Raw genomic sequence first — 18,045 nt, forward strand, 5'->3', positions numbered from 1 at the left:
AGTGACGGGCAAAATGTTGGTGAGGCTTGTGTTTTGAAATCGAGAAAACGTAAAAATGGTGGTTTATCATTAGATAACTCATCATTAGTTAACTATACCACAAAAATTGTTGCAAGTTCCATGTGGGGAATATTCATGCGTCCCAAAAAAATTGACGAAAAACGAATCGACGCGACAAAAACCTTAAAACACACTATTCACTAGATAGTTCTTTGTCACTTTACATATCAATAATTTATTTATAATTGCTCAATTTTCATAAAATAATGCCAAAATCTACTCTACAATTTTTCCTCTATTATTCCCAATTATTATTATTATTATTATTCTCAATTTATTATTATTCCCAATTTATAAATAGTTTATAATAGTCTTTATAAAACCAGAAAATTATAATATTTGAAAATTTGATGTTCAATTTACAATTCGTTTCAAAAGAAATTATGGTTGCAATTCGTTGTGAATTCGACTTAATAGTTGTTATGCTCTTTTCATTTTGCGGAACAGACTCTGCTTTCGGCTCGACTGCACCCTGAAATAAATAACGCATTTCGGAGGTTCTTCCATATAAAACAGTAAAATACAGTAACTTAACGTATCTAACGATTAATTCTGTATTTAAAAGCTACTGAAAATGCAGAGATTTATTTATCTCTCAACTTCCTTTATATGTGAGATTTCTATAGAATAGGTACATCAAGGTCTAGAGAAGAGGGTTATAAATTTTTTTTTTAATATTAAATGTGACGAAAACAAACGAAAAATTTTTTCGTAAATTTTATATGACAGAGATTTTTAGGTATAATAATGGAATCGGGTTTGAATGCATATTCAATAAAAAAAAATGACACATACGAGGATGAAGAGGAACGAAAACATTTTCAGCGTATTGTTTCTGCATTCAAATATTATAAGTGAGTGATAAATACATTTTTATTTATTTTTTCATTTTATTTTATATATTATTACATAAATGTCTTTTTTATAAGTATTTAATGAAAACAAATACTTTTATATTCAATAACAAATTTAATTTCTATCATTTTTTTTTGTATAATTTTCGCTCTGGAGTTACTATGTATACATTTGCATCGTCTTTTATTATATTCAACGAGATAAATCTTCTCGATTATTATTATAATTTTCAGATTTACAGAAAGAATGTAAATAATTTTAAAAAATTCTAATTAGTTTAAATTTTTATTACAATATTGAGAATAGATATTTGTTATAATTTATTTTTAATCGAAATTGTTTTTATTGATTTTCTGAGTATTGTAATTACTTAGAATTAATTACAATAAATTTCACACTATGAAATTGTATGTATAATAAATTTTTCAAGTACAATAATTATTTTTCCTAATTTCTATGGAATCTAATTATAAATTCTAAAATTTTTAAACTTATGAAATCGAAAGTAATATATCGCACTAAAAATTATAAATCCAAACAAAATAACAGCACTATGGAAAGTAATATAATTGTTAAAAATAAAATATTTATTTTTTATAATTTTTATGAAATCTAATTATTTGAAATAATTATTTTTTAAAATATTTTTTAAATAACGGAAATTTAAATCATCGAATTATTATTTTACATAATTTTAATTTAATGAAAGTTTTATTTCTTATAATTTTTATTGCATAGAATTATTACTTAATATAATGTTTATTTTCTGAGCTTTTAATACGGCTTTATTTTTATATCACCGAATACGTGATTCACAGAATATTCAACGAATTAATGAAAATCTACTATTAAATCAATGAAAATCTATTGTTAATTCGTAAAATATTCTGCGAATCAGGTATTCGGTGGCATGAAAATTAAGATATATGAAAAGTTTATGAAATAAGCATTATATTAAATATATACTTGAAGTTCGTGACCGTTTATTAATTATGTATTATTGAGTAAAAGGCTTATCGGTCGTATTTTTTTTAAAAAAGTAAAAATTCACTTTTTTTATTTTAAAAAATTTTTTTATTAACTAAAGTGTCGTCGTTTTGGGTCGGTACCGACCCATCTTCAGGACTAAAAAACAGAAAAGAATTTCTTAGAAAATTTTTTTAAAAAAATTAATATACCGAATAAAGTTAAGAAGATTTTTAAAAATAAAAAAAAAATGAATTTTGACTTTTTTTAAAAAAACACGACCGATAAGCTTTTAACTCAATAATACATTATATTAAATAATAATTCTGTGCAATAAAAATTATAAGAAATAAAACTTTCATTAAATTAAAATTATGTAAAATAATAGCTCGAGAATTTTAAATTTTGGTTATTTAAAAAATATGTAAAACAGTAATTATTCCAAATAATAATTAGATTTCATAAAAATTATGAGAAATAATTATATATTTTATTTTTTAACAATTACATTACTTCCAATTTCGCAAAGTTAAAAATTATGCTAATTTATAAAAAATAATTATTCTGCATAAGAAAATTTATATTATTAGGTATTATTATAGTTTTAGTTTTATTTTTAAATTTTGCAATATTTTTTAGCCAAAAAGTTCCAAAGTTTTCTTATATACAAAATGAAATGAAATATTTAAACAATTGTTCAAACAAATTATTTATATTATTTTATGTTTGAATAGATGCTGAAAGAATTGTGCAATATTTATTACTTATACTGAGATCACAATTGAGGCTCCGGATCTTAAAAGGGCACACGCGCGAGCACACGGCAAATAAGTTGGCCCCTGGAGATAAAATTTTGAAGTTGTTCAAAATAAATTTTAAATTATTGTTTCTTGTACAGAATTTCAAGGCGAAACTTTTTTTCTAATAAAATTTTTTTATATAATTTCTCGTTTTCACGTAAATTGAAAAAAACGTGATTTTTTGAGTTAAGAAATTTTAATGAATTTTTGACTTCAACTCGTGACTACTTCGTTAAATATTAATATTTTTCCACGAAATTTACACACAATATTCTTCAAACTATTCCAAGAGTGAAACAATATTTGGATATTTAAAAAAAAATTGTATGTCAAAGTAAATAATTATTTAAATAATTTTGTCGGAAAAATGATTCTCCTATTTTCAATTGAAAAAGTTGAGTGACGAATTTTCGTTTTCAGAAAACTTTTAGCGACAAAAATGTTCATTAATATGTTAGGAAGTTTTTTGGAAAATATCTCGCCATTTGATAATAAATTAAAGACAATAGAGCAATTTTAACATCGTCGCGCTCTGCTGTAAACGTAAACAATGTCTAACTATATATACATTGGTCTTGTAATGGCGGCCATGCTACACGTGTGCCGCCACGCCGCAATTTTACAGCAGAGCGCGACGATGTTAAAATTGCTCTATTGTCTTTAATTTATTATCAAATGGCGAGATATTTTCCAAAAAACTTACTAACATATTAATGAACATTTTTGTCGCTGAAAGTTTTCCGAAAACGAAAATTCGTCACTCAACTTTTTCAATTGAAAATAGGAGAATCATTTTTCCGACAAAATTATTTAAATAATTATTTACTTTGACATACAATTTTTTTTTAAATTTCCAAATATTGTTTCACTCTTGGAATAGTTTGAAGAATATTGTGTGTAATTTTTGTGGAAAAATATTAATATTTAACGAAGTAGTCACGAGTTGAAGTCAAAAATTCATTAAAATTTCTTAACTTAAAAAATCACGTTTTTTTCAATTTACGTGAAAACGAGAAATTATATAAAAAATTTTTATTAGAAAAAAAGTTTCGCCTTGAAATTCTGTATAAGAAACAATAATTTAAAATTCATTTTGAACAACTTCAAAATTTTATCTCCAGGGGCCAAATTATTTGCCGTGTGTTCGCGCGTGTGCCCTTTTAAGATCCGGAGCCTCAATTAAAGAATAAAAAAAACCGGGAAAAAATTCTTGATAAAATAATTTAAAAAAGTAAAGATAAATTACTTTTTCGAAAATAAACTCCAAAAAAGAAAAATCTTACGCGAGAAAACTAATAATATTATATTAATTGTCAAGAAATTTATCAATCCTCCAAGTCAAATATTAAATAAATATTAAAACTCAATTTTACGTTTCGACAGCCCTGCTGTCCTCATCAGAAAACGCAAATTAATTTAGATTTTGTGCGAACAACACAACCGGCTTACGTTGACTTAAGTCAATTTAAAAAAAAATAAAAATTAATTAATTAATTATTAATTAATTAGGATTGATAAATTTCTTGACAATTAATATTATCTTTTACCGAGTGATAAATTCTACTACTTAATAATATTATTGTACAAAAGATTATTGTCTTGTTTATTTTTAATAAATAATAATAAATAAATAAATAGATAGTTAATGGCTTCGCACTCATCTACTAAAACCTACTACTTACTACATTTTTTACGATTAGATACTATTTGGAAACTTTTTTTAAATTTGTCACTTTAAAAGCTACTTTTTTCTTTAATTTTTCAAAAATTTTCAGTACTTTAAATCCGCTAATAGTTGAAATGAAAAAATTATTCTCAAAAATTTTAATAAAATTCTTCTTGGAAACTATTAAAAAAAAATTGATTAATTAAATTATTTAAATTAATTATCAATTATTTAAAAAAAATTAATATTTGTTGCAGGAATTAAATTATTTTTACAAATAATGAAATTCTTCACTGAAATTCAAATATTTTCAGTATCTACTATTCAAATAAAATTGCTGAAAAGAATTCTATTTATTTTAGAAAAAAATTAAGAAAATTCACCGAAAAAATTTATTTAATATCGTGAATAATAAAACTTTCATAGGAATTCAATTATTTAAAATAGTTTTCAAGAACATTTTTCGAAAGAAATCAATTTAAAATATTTTAATGAAAATCTATATGAAAGAAATAATTAATTATTTTCTGAACTTTTGATAACATTTGTTTATAAGAATTCAATTATTTGCAGAACTAATAAAATTCATCGCAAGAATTCAATTACTTTTAATACAATTTTAATTAAATTATTGGAAACAATTGAATTATTCTTTTAAATTTTCATAAAATGATTTAAAAAAATTCAATTATTTAAAAAAAATTAACTGAAATTCGTTGCAAGGATTCAATTATTTGCATAATAAATATTCAAATTCTTCACATGATTTCAATTATTTTTAATACAATTTTAATTAAATTATTCAAAATAATTGAATTATTCTTTTAAATTTTCATAAAATGATTTAAAAAAATTCAATTATTTAAAAAAAATTAACTGAAATTCGTTGCAAGAATTCAATTATTTGCATAATAAATATTCAAATTCTTCACATGATTTCAATTATTTTTAATACCTTTTAAATTGAGTTCTTCGAAAAATGTAATTATAATTATTTTCAAAAGTTTTATTAAAATTCTTGTAAAGAAATCAAATATATGTATTTTAAAAAATTTTCATAACACTCTTTATAAGTATTTAATTCTGAGAAATCATAATTCTATCAATTATTTATTTTTGCATTTAAATAATTGAATTCTTCTGGAACTTTTTAATGAGAATTAATATAAAAATAAATAAAAATGAATTTTAGATTATAATTCAATATTAAATTCGTTATAGTAGGAATTTTTAGAAATATTTATAAATTTTCAAAAGCTTTTACATTAAAATTAAGATTTAACAAAAATTATTCAAGTACAAATAATTTAATTTAAAAATTATGAAAAAATTAGTCTTAAATTTTTTTTTTACTTTCTTCAATGTGGTTAAATTTTTGTAAAAATTAATATTTATTTAAATTTCCACTTAACTAGAAAATCAAATTTAATTATAATACATTTTATATATTTTAAAAAATTACTTTTTTTTACTTTTAGAAATTACTTTTAGATATGTATAATCGAATTTTTGATGAATTCCAACTAAAAGCTTGGGAAATAATTGAATTTTATGATTAAAAAACCATTTTTTCATAGTTTTAAATTTATTTTGAATTTTATAAAAATTTAGAATTGAAGTTATTACCAGGATAAGAAAAAAAGTGAATATTTTCTATGGAAATGAGGAAAATACAGAATCAAATTTTTGTGTGTTTAGTGAATCGACTAAAACGAGTTTTTTTAGTCCTCAAATTTAATTTTTCGATAGCTACATACTTTTATATACAATCAATAATTTTTTTACGAAACTATAGGGGAGGGTAGGCTACATTGAACCGGGTATTTTATAAACAGGGTTGCTACAGAACCTGGAAAACCTGGAAAACCTGGAAAAGTCAGGGATTTTTTAAAAAAGGTCTGGAATACCTGGAAAAGTCAGGGATTTTTTAAAAAAAGGTCTGGAATACCTGGAAATGTCATGGAAATTTGAAATGCCTGGAATTTTATTCCACTTAATATTTTTTACTACATTTTTTCTTTTAAAAAATGATGTCCTGGAATTCCTGGAAATGTCCTGAAATATCCTTGAATTTTCCATATTTTGCTTTTAAATATTCAATAATTTAAAAATTTTACTCAAATTTAAAAAAATAATTTTTTTGATCCATCAAAAAATAATTTTAATTTGTCGTTTGATTAAAGAATCTGATATCTATATTATATAATATTGATTTTTAACTCTTTTTATAATAAAATTAATATTTTTGTTCAAGTAGGTTAATTTAAATTATGTTAATCGTAATATGAAATAATATTACACATGTAAATGTCCTAGAAAATTAAAAAATCTGTCCTGGAATGTCCTGGAATTTTAAGTCATATTTTCAGTAGACACCCTGTCTGTGCTTTAATAATCAAATAGAGATAATCTAACGTGAATATTTTTATAATACAGAAAAATTCTAATTTATATAATGTTCAAAAGGTGACCTGGAAATTTATCAGATTTGGTACTGGAAAACCTGGAAAAGTCATGGAAATTTAAAAACAGACTTCTGTAGCAACCCTGAAAGTCCAAGAACTAATAAAATTTTACTAATTTCGATCAGGTTTTTGTATGAAAATTAAGCTGAAGTACTCCTTTAGTTAATACACACGTTACAAACACAAATTATTATGATTAAATAATAAAATTAAATTTTTTTCTAACAAGTCACACTTTTCTTATTTTGAAGGATGTGTGTCTACATTGAACCACCTCTAATAAAACACTACAATTTACTTCAAAAATAATATTTCCACTTACACATTGTAAAAAATGTTATTTTCCACTCAAAAAAATAGAAAATTGTTATTTAATTGTTATTACTTGTTAATATAGGAGATTAATGTATTTTAATGTCAGGTTAGGTAGGTAAAGTGACAGTTTGAGTTTATCTCGTTCACAATTGTGATGAAAGCATGTCTTCCAGTATTTTTCTTACTAATTAGTAGAGCAGACAACTTTACAACTCTTAAAATTGAAAATTCTTTGCTTTTTTGGGTGGTTCAATGATGCCGCACTCACTGTATTCACATGACATTCACAACAAAAATTGTTTATAATAAATTTGTGTAAGATTTAAAGTTCTTTATCACATCGGAATATTGAAGTTGACACCCTAAGCGAAATAAATCGCAAGTTTACTAATTTTTAAAACTTCCTATTTCAATAAAAAAACGTCATTATAATTCCACCAGATTTTTTGTTTTGTACGTGAAAAACAGTTTTTTTAGTTTTTCTTTGTAAATAATAAACCTACGTGCCCGAAATTTTTGGACATAGTTTGTTTCAGTAAAACTAACTTATATATTAAATAAGAAAAAATTTCACTCAGTCATTTCTCAGAAAATTCAAGTGGTTCACTGTTGACGCTGGTTCAATGTAGCCTACTCTCCCCTAACTATAATTGAATTCTTCTAGAAATATTTTATAAAAGAATTCAATACTTTATGTGACAAATTAACAAAGTTATACATTTGTTAACTAAGATTGATGGGTTTTAAACTATTCTACTTCAAAGTGGAATAAAAGCTTATTTTTATTCATTATTATAAAAATTAATTAAATAATATCAAATTATTATGAATTTTTCTTTAATATTTTCATAAGTTTTCTTATTAAATATACTTTGTAAAAAAATAAACATTACCCGAAAAAAACAAAATATAGAAAAAATAAAACAAAAAAATTTTTCTGCATTAAATTGTTTATAACAAATAAAAATCATTTTTAATTAATTTTTTATTGATAAAAAATTTTTTTGAGAAGCTTCTCTTATGCCCGTTTAGTAATAAATATTGAGGATTTTGCAAAAATTATCCCTTGTATGAAAAAAAATTTTTTTTTTTTTGATTTTTTAAACAAGTAAAAGATTTTAGAAATGGTTTATTTTAAAAATCCACTTTGAGAAATCGATACGCAATTTAATAAAGGTTTTAATTTCGAAAAAAATAAAATTATTCTGTGTCATTTTCACAGACCACACTCTTTACAACGAGTGAAGAAGACTGAAAACTATCTTCTCTCTTTACCAACTCATCATCAAAAATTACTATCAAAATATCGAGATCACCTGCAAGAAGTGAAACGCTGTATTGAAAATAATGACGACATAATAAAACTAATAATTAAGGATGTGGCGCACATATTTGAGAACGTGAATCCAGCCAGCACAGATAACGAGAGTGTAAGAAAAGTTAATCTGGTGTGTAGCATGATAACTTTCTTCTTTATATTTATCAATAGATCTCCTATTTTAGAGTGGAATTTGGATATTTTCTTTTTTTAAAATAAACCTACTTACCTTCAGGTTTAGTTTGCTAGAACCACTTTTTTTTTCTTCTCTATTTTATTATTTCTTTTAACACAAAAAAGATTTGACTAAAGTAGTTACAAACACACTAAACATATGCATTACTGCCGATAATTTTGCAAACACTTCATTTTTATTATTTCAGAAAAAATTGTTTATCGTATATTAACGGGGTCGCTGATTACGAATCTAAAGCCAGATTTCAAAATTCAAAATGGTGGATATTTTTTTCAAATTTGCTCAAATTCTCTTGAAACTTGTTATTCGGGGGTTTTCGGGGTCACTATTTTGAATTTTTTAAATCTGACTTCAAATTCGTAATCAGCGACCCCGAAAACCCCTGACAAACAAGTATTATGCAAATTTGAGCAATTTTAAAAAAATAACCGCCATATTAGATCCGTCATTTTGGATTTTAAAAATGTTGAAAATCCGACTTAAAATTCGTAATCAGCGACCCCAAAAACTCCTGAGTAATAAGTTTAATAAAATCCAATCTCTGGGTTTCCATTGGGCACAAAAGGGTTAAATAATAATTTGGATAAATTTAATGGTAAGCGTTTACTTCATTTTGAATTCAAATATTTCTGTTCAAATTGTAGTTAAAACTACAAAACCGAAATCATTTAAAAGTTTATTAAATTTAGCCTCAATTGGATCAAGATACAACCATTTTAATAATAATTTAATATGAATTATATTTTTATTTTTATATTATATGTGACACGCTCCGAAGAAAGGTACCTAAAAAGCAAAAAATTCTAGGTTATGTTCGTAATTTTTTAAATGAAAATGCAGAGAGGGGATCGACTTTCAAAATTCAAAATGGCGGTTCCAATATGGCGGACAATGTCTTAAAGGAAGGGTTGGGCTTTATTTTAAACTATATCAAGAAAATGATTTAAATTTTCTATAAAATTATTTATATAGTAATTTTTTACGAGAGGAATTCAATGATCAGAAAATATTTTGACCCTTTTTGAATTTTTATTTTTCTCAAAAATTGATAAATTTTAAAATTCATCCGTAATTTTGTAGAAAATATGCTTTTTGTATCCACAAAAAAATTGCCGAATGAAAAAAATTAATTTTTACTTTAATTTTGCAGCATTTTTTTTCTTTTTGAAAAAAACATTGTTTTTAGGTTAAAAATGCTAAAAAAAATACCATTATTATTAAATTTTTTTATTTAGAAATTCATTTGTTTATTTTTCTAATTTCAAATCATATTTTTTTAAAATATGAAAAAAATATTATAAAATTATTTTTTAAAGTAAAAAATATAAAATATAAAAAAATATGTTAAAATTATGATTTCAAATTAGTTTGAAAAATAAAGAAATGAATTTCCATATAAAAAATTGTATTCTTTTAGCATTTTTAACCTAAAAATAATGTTTTTTTTTTTAAAAAAAATGCTTCAAAAATAGTAAAAATGAATTTTTTTTATTTGGAAATTTTTTTGTCGATACAAAAACCTATTTTCCAAAAAATTACAGATGGATTTTAAAATCCATGAATTTTTAAGAAAAAATAACTAAATTATTTTGATTCTTGACCTTTAGCTTTAGGACTAGTTTCGGTCACTAATCATGAGTTTAAAGTCACTTTTGAAGAATTAAAAATGACAAATCCAAATATCCAATATGTTGAATAATATTTTTTAAAAACTATTAAATTCTCTAAAGTTCTTAATTATGAGTTTTCAGAACTTCTGATTTTCAATTAAAAGTAATTTTTTTAAATTGTCGAGAAATATTAATTTTATACTTATTTTTGAGAGAAGAAAATTAAAAAACATTATTATCGAATATAAAATTTGTAATTAACAACTTCAAAAAAAACCTCGAGTAACAAATTTTTTTTTTAATTTTTAATTTTTTTTCAATTTTAATTTTTTCTAATTTTTTTTTTACTAATTTTTAATTTTACATCCAATTTAATATTGAAGGCCTCGTAAAATTTTGAAAATTAGTCAATTTTTCATTTTTGACCAAAAAATACAGTTTGAAAGTATTTTTGATCATTAAATTCTCTATATTATTTTGTTAAAAAGACAATGACAAGAATGTTTTACTACCATTGATGTGAAATTTTTTTTTAATTTTTGAAAAAATTAATTTTTTCTGTCAATAAAAATTTGGTGTACGCATAATTTCCGTAATAACTTTTAAAATGAGATGTTCGAAAAGTATACAATCTATTAAATAACTTAAAATATTTTCTTTTAAATAATTGTTAGAAACGCATGAAAAATTATAATTTTTGAACACCCGGTATATTGAAAAATGAATTAAAAACAATTTTTTTCTTTGATTTTAATTAACATTACCCTCCAGTTTTGTATTCTGTGACAAAAAATTTTACTTCATTTTAATATTGCTTGTGAAGCACTGGACAAAATTAGAGGGAGAAAAGCACCGCATCGTTAAGAAAAATCGAAAAAAAAATTTGTTCCTTTCTAACTATGTAGAACACTTGGAATTTTTTTTTTCTTCTTGACTGGAAAAAATGTTTGAAATCTATGGGATTTTTGTTTGTCTATTTAAGCGTCCGCATGATATTTTAAAACCGTATATTGAATATTTTTTAAATACAAATTTACAAAATTTAGAAAAATTTTGTTTTTCATTTTGAAAATCTGTTGTTTTTAAAATGTTAGTATTTGTTAGTTTGAAGAAATTTAGGTGTCATTTGTTTCAAAACTAAAAACTACTTATTTATACTAAATCCTTTATACAGTTGCTGTAGATAAAAAAGTAAATTTTTTCCACCAATTTTTTTTTTAGTCCTAAATTTAAAATTACATATTTCTAGACATTAAGTGCCAGACCAATAACGGCTGATCAGGAAAAAGTTCAAGCAACAATTAAGCAATTAGTACGTGATTGGAGTACAGAAGGAACTGATGAGAGAAATGCTTGTTATCAACCAATTGTAGATGAAATTTTAATGCAGTTTCCATTGGACTATTGGTATGATTTTAAATATTTTTAATAAAAATTTTAATGTTAATACTTTTTTTTATTTATTTTAATGGAAAATTTTTTACTTCTTTCACCCGAATTTCGCAAAAATTCAAAAATGAAATTCAGTACAGTTTGAATTTTAAATCATTTTGAACATTGAATTGACATTTGGTTCGAAATTCTAAATGACCGAACGAACAATTGACAGAAATATTTGAGAGCGAATTTTGAAACTGACTAATCAAAAGATTTAGAATTTAGAAATTCTGAAAAAATTAGGTTTTTTAAAAAGTCGTAATTAAAATTTTTTAGAAAATAGTTGAATTCCCGAAAATAATTTTAAATAATTGAAAAAAAGGAAATTTTCTCAAATTTCACTAAAAATGAATTTTATATTTCAAAGAATACATTATTTTATGAATTTACAAAAATTATATTATTTAAATAAATCAATTATCGTTAGTTGAATTCTGATAGGGATTGTTAAAAATTATTTTCAGTTAAAATTTTAGAAAATAATTAAATATTTAAAGCGTTAAAATGGAAATGTTAGGAATTAATTAAATTTTAAAAGATTTTAAAACTAAATTCTTTGAAAATTTAAGGGAAGCGAAAGTATAAAAATAATTAATTATTTGTTTTAAAAAAAAATTATTAATTACATTATTTTTCTTAAAAAATTCTTAAAGTCTTGAATAATTTTATTCAAAAATTCTAAAAAAAAATAATTGAATTTTGAAAGAATTGCATTTGCAATTTTTAAAAATAATTAAATTTAAATAGGTTTTTCATTGTAATTATATTTGAAATCTTAATTATTAATTAATGAAAAAATAATTAAGAATAAGTTTTAAAATTTTTGTTCAACAAAAAGTATTGAAGTTTTGAATAATTTAATTTAGAAATTCCGAAAAATGTTGTTTCTTGAAAAAATGTAATTAAATTTTTTTTTAAATAATTTTATTTTCGAAAAAATTTTTAAAAAATTAAAACAATATTGAAAATTTTGTCAAATTTCATTGAAATAAATTTTATATTTTAATGCATTTTATTGATTTACTTTTAAAAATTATTTTGAAAAATAATCGTATTTTTGAAGAATTTCTAATTGAAAATTTAGAAATAATATTGAATTTAAAAAAAAAAATTAGAATTAAACTTATTACGAGAAATGTTCCAGTGGTAATTGAAAGTTCTTAATTTTTTTTAAATTTAAAAGAAAAACTATTAGAAAAATTATAGTTTTTAAAAAATGAAATAATTTTCATTAATAAATTACAAAAAAAAAATTAAATTTTAAAAATAAGACAATTAAAAGTTTTTTTTTTCATTGAAATGAATATTATATTTAAAAGAATTTAATTTTATTACTTTTAAAAACTGCAGTTGGAAATAGAATCGTATTTTTGAAGTTTTCAAAATTATTATTATTTTGTAAATTTCGAAAAATTGTTTCTATTTTTAAAAAAATAATGAATTTTCATTAAATTTCAAGAAGAAAGCTTTTGTAACTAAGAGCCTTGAAATTTTCACGCGCGTGAAGTTATGCTAGATATTTAAAAAAAATACAGAAAGTATTTTAATGTTAAAAAAATATCGGCGGTGAATGGATACGAATGTGTGAATTACAGTAAAGAAGAATATCAAATAATAGGTAAATTTCCAGTACACCTTCTGAAGTGCAAGTTTTGGTACCTGGTGCTGGTCTCGGTAGGCTGGCTTATGAAATTGCAAGACGTGGATATACGTGTCAGGGAAATGAATTTTCATTATTCATGCTGTTTGCGTCTCACTTCGTACTCAACAAGTAAGCTACTGTGATTTTTTTAATTTTCTTTTTTTTTAAATTCACTTTATACTTATTTTTGTCGCTAATAGCAAAATTCAAGTACAATACTTTTGATTGTAGATGTAGAGATATAAATTCTTTTAAAGTACATCCATGGGTACATCAGTACATGAATAATTTAAAACCCGAACATCAAACGCAAGCTGTCTTTTTTCCCGACGTTAATCCTAGTGATCTGCCTGAAAATGTACAATTTTCTATGACTGCCGGAGATTTCCTCGAGGTAAACATTCTAAACAAAAATAGTTACTTAAAAATTTCTGTAGAAAAATTAATTTTTATTATAATGAAAAAACGGTTTTTCATTAACCGTTTACAAAAAAAATTTTGAATCGTTTTTTAAAAATTAGTTTTTCTACAGTAATTTTTTATAATAAAAAACTGTATTTTATTTATTTTAATGTTTAGTTTTATGCAATTTTTGAAAAGGATTTTAAAAATCAAAACTAAAGGTTGAAATTCTTTCTCAGGTATACAAGAAAGATGAAAACTGGGACTGCGTAGCGACCTGTTTTTTCATAGACTGCGCAAACAATATTGTTCAATTTATTGAAACAATATATAAAATTTTAAAACCAGGTGGCGTTTGGATAAATTTAGGACCACTTTTGTATCACTTTAGTGACATGCCAATGGAGGACTCAATTGAACCCAGTTACGAAGTTGTCAAAGACGTTATAAGAGGCTTAGGTTTTCAATTGGAGGTGAGAGAATTATTATCAAATTTTATTGTATCCAATCGAATAAATACAAAACTTCTCTTTAACTTTTAAAGTTAAAAAAATTGAAAAATATGTATTTATAAAATATTTATTATATTTTTATACAGGGTTGTCACAAAACTTTAATTTTGTTTTTCCAATTAGAAAATAAAAAATTTTATTTTTATTTTTTTTTATTTTAGAAAATAAAAACTTGAAATAATTTTTAAAAGTTTCGATTAAGTTTAAAAAAAAATTAGTTCCATAGAATTTTTTAATTAAAAGTAAAAAAAAATTCAGATTTTCAAAAATTTTTAATTGAAACCTTTACAAAATTCGATTACCTATTTCTAAAAATTGCAATTATTAGAAACTTTTAAAAAATTCCATTATTATCGAAAACTTTAACTGAAATTCATTTTTAAATTAATTTTTATTAGAAAATGCTACGAGAATTCAATTATTTAAATACAAAAACAAATAATTGAATGTTTCTTGAAATTGAATACTTATAAAGAATTTTATGAAAATTTTTAAACATATTTAATTTCTTTAGAAGAATATTTAAATGAAATTTTTGAAAATAATTACATTTTTCGAAGAATTCATTTACAATTGTATAAAAAATTAATGAAATCATGAAGAATTTTATTATTTATGAAAATAATTAAATTCTTGCAACGAATTTCATTAAAAATTTTAAATAATTGAATTTTCTTTAGTTATTTTATGAAAATTTAAATAAATAATTCAATTGTTTCGAATAATTTAATTAAAATTGTATTAAAAATAATTGAATTCTTGTTATGAATTTTATTATTTATGAAAATATTTTAATTCTTATAAACAAATGTTAAATTTTTAAATAATTGAATTCTTTCGATGAATTTTAATAAAATTTTTGAGAATAATTACATTTCTCGAGGAATTGGATTAAAATTGCATTGAAAACAATTGAAATTCTGCAATGAGTTTTTTTATTTATGAAAATAATTGAATTATTGCGTTGAATTTTATAAAAAAGTTTCAAACATTTGATTTTTTCGAAATTTATGCAAATTCTATTTTTAATAATTGAATTCCTGTAAAATTTTCTTTACTTCAGAAAATAATTGAATATTCGTGTAGAACTTTGTCAAAATTGTTTTTAAATAATTGAATTCTTTTGGGAAATTTTATTATAAAATTTTTGAAAATAATTAAATTTTATTACTTTTGAAAATAATTGAATTCTTGTGATGAATATTGTTATTTATGAAAATAATTGATTTCCTCCGAATAATTTTATTATCTATAAAAATGATTAAATTTCTTAGAATAATTAAAACATTTTTTTAAAATTTCATTTTTTCGAAAAAATTATGCAAATTCTGTTTTTAATAATTGAATTTTAGTGAAAATTTTTTTTTTTAATAATTTAATATTAGAATATATATATTATTAAATTTTTTATTTAATAATTGAATTCTTTTAGGAAATTTTATTAAAATAGAATATTGAAAATCATTAAATTAAGAAATATTTTTGAAAATAATTGAAATTTTGACATGAATTTTATTAAAATTTTTGAAAATAATTCAATTTTATTTCTTTTAAAAATAATTGAATTCTTGTGATGAATATTTATTTATTTATGAAAATAATTGAATTTTGCAATGAATTTTATTAAAATTCCTGAAAATAATTGAATTTTGTCGAAGAATTTTATTAATTTTGAAAATAATTGAATTTTTTGTGATGAATATTTATTTATGAAAATGATTTAATTTTGCAATGAATTTTATTAAAATTCCTGAAAATAATTGAATTTTGTCGAAGAAGTTTGCTATTTATTTATAAAGATAATTGAAATGTTGACAATTTTTTTTTTTTAGTATTTTTAAAATAATTGAATTTCTGCGAAGAATTTTATTAATTTTGAAAATAATTGAATTCTTGTGATGAATATTTATTTATTTATGAAAATAATTGAATTTTGCAATAAATTTCATTAAAATTCCTGAAAATAATTTAATTTTGTCGAAGAATTTTGCTATTTATTTATAAAGATAATTGAAATAATTTTTTTTTTAGTTTTTTTTTAATATAATTGAATTTCTGCGAAGAATTTTATAAATTTTGAAAATATTTGAATTATTGAAATGAATTTTTTTATTTATGAAAATAATTGAATTTTATAAAAATTGTTGAATATAATTGAATTGCGGCCAAAATTTTTGCTATTCATAAAGATAATTCAAATGTTGACGAGTTTTTTTTATAAAATTTTTGAAAATTATTGAATTTCTGGAGAGAATTTTAATATTTATTAAGATAGTTGAAATTCTTTTAAAGAATTGCTTTAAAATTTTAAAAATTGAAACTAATTTCAACATAATTGAAATAAAAATTTTTCAAAAAAAAATTCATTAAATGATTTATAAGTAATAACTTCATGGCAGTTCTTTAATAGAATTAAGTTATTTAAAATAAATTATTGTCAAAAATAGAAAAAATTGAAAGTTTTTTTTAGAATTCTTTGTAATTATTTCATAGTTTTTGAGTCAATCAAAAAGACACAAAAATTGAAAATTTTCTTATAAATTCTAAACATTAAAGTTTTTCCAGTTCTTTTAATAAAAATCCCTGACTTTTTGCTGAATTCTCTGACAAATTTTACTTTCCCTAACTTTTTCCTGGTCTGTAGCAGCCCTATTATATTTTTTAATAGAAGGAATATGAGTTTAAATTTTTTTTAATTTACCTTTTAAACACTAATTTACTTTATTTGTAAATTTGCAGAAAGAAGAAACACACGTAAAATCAAGATACGCCCAAAATCCCAATAGTATGCTGCAATATGAATATAAAAGTGTTTATTTTGTATGTCGAAAACCAAAAAGACACTATAAAGTTGGAATGAATGGAGTAAATGATAGCAACGGAATTCACGAACAAGAAAATTAATAATTTTTGATACTTAGTGTTATATTCAACCTGCGAGGAAAAATCGAAAGTCTGTTGTAATTGTATTAAGAGTTTGAAATATTTTTTTTACTGTAATATTATTATTTCAACTTTTTCTTTTTAACAAGTTCATTCATCATTGATTTCACATTATTTTTCGTGTTCTTATTTTCAGTTGTTTTTTTAAATCAAATGTAAGTGTTGACATTTGTATAACTACTAATTGATTACTCGTATTTGAATTTTTCCTATTTCTCTCACACACACACATCACATAATTTTGTACTTTGAATAAGGGTCAAAAGAAACTCATTTTTTTATACATAATAATATAGACTTGTGATTTCTATATTTAAATATGAAATTTGTGATTTAATATAATAGACCTATAATGTTGGCTATTTGAGTTTCTTGTGAGACCATTCTCCTCATAATTTAAGTGTCTTTATTACGTCTTTTTTTTTTTTTAACAGAGAGACGTAAAATTATGTAAAGTTTATAACAAAAAATAATGAATTATATTTGATCAGAACAGCATAAAAATATAATTAAGCAGCTTTTTGATACTACAAAATAAAATAAACACTATAATTTGTATATAAAATGTTTAAATTTTGAAATGAAAAATAAAAAACAATACAAGTAAAACAGCGAATGAAAATGAATTACTTATGGAAATAATTGAATGATTGCGAAGAAATTTATAAAAAAAAAATTGTAAATAATTGAATTCCTGATGAAATTTTTATTACTTTTATGAAAATAATTAAAGATAGAATTTTATTAAATTTTTTAAAAATAAATTGAATTCTTTTGGAAAATTTTACTAAAATAGCATAAGTAGATACTGAAAATCATTGAATTGAGGAAAATTTTTGAAAATAATTGAAATTTTGC

General features: G+C 21.7%; 1 protein-coding gene across 2 annotated transcripts; it reads left to right on the forward strand.

Moving 5' to 3' along the window:
- Nucleotides 1–669: 669 nt before the first annotated feature.
- Nucleotides 670–17,549, forward strand: LOC122498883 (carnosine N-methyltransferase). 2 transcript variants are annotated; one of them, XM_043606875.1, is made up of 7 exons: nucleotides 670–914; nucleotides 8,350–8,575; nucleotides 11,501–11,658; nucleotides 13,319–13,459; nucleotides 13,562–13,724; nucleotides 13,972–14,205; nucleotides 16,984–17,549. In XM_043606875.1, the coding sequence occupies exons 1-7, from the start codon at nucleotides 808–810 to the stop codon at nucleotides 17,146–17,148; spliced, it is 1,194 nt and encodes a 397-aa protein (XP_043462810.1). In that variant the 5' UTR covers nucleotides 670–807; the 3' UTR covers nucleotides 17,149–17,549. The 2 variants fall into 2 exon arrangements, with proteins under 2 accessions (XP_043462810.1, XP_043462811.1); XM_043606876.1 differs by having other exon boundaries at nucleotides 671–914; nucleotides 8,350–8,557.
- Nucleotides 17,550–18,045: the final 496 nt, after the last annotated feature.

This window comes from Leptopilina heterotoma, unplaced genomic scaffold (genome assembly GCF_015476425.1).
Source record: "Leptopilina heterotoma isolate Lh14 unplaced genomic scaffold, ASM1547642v1 Lhet_160, whole genome shotgun sequence".
Lineage (NCBI taxonomy): Eukaryota > Metazoa > Arthropoda > Insecta > Hymenoptera > Figitidae > Leptopilina > Leptopilina heterotoma.

Coding starts and splice junctions, on each gene's coding strand:
- LOC122498883 (XM_043606875.1), top strand. CDS start 808: ATGGAATCGGGTTTGAATGCATATTCAATAAAAAAAAATGACACATAC. Junction 915..8,349: donor TCTGCATTCAAATATTATAA/GTGAGTGATAAA, acceptor TCATTTTCACAG/ACCACACTCTTTACAACGAG. Junction 13,460..13,561: donor TCTCACTTCGTACTCAACAA/GTAAGCTACTGT, acceptor TTTTGATTGTAG/ATGTAGAGATATAAATTCTT.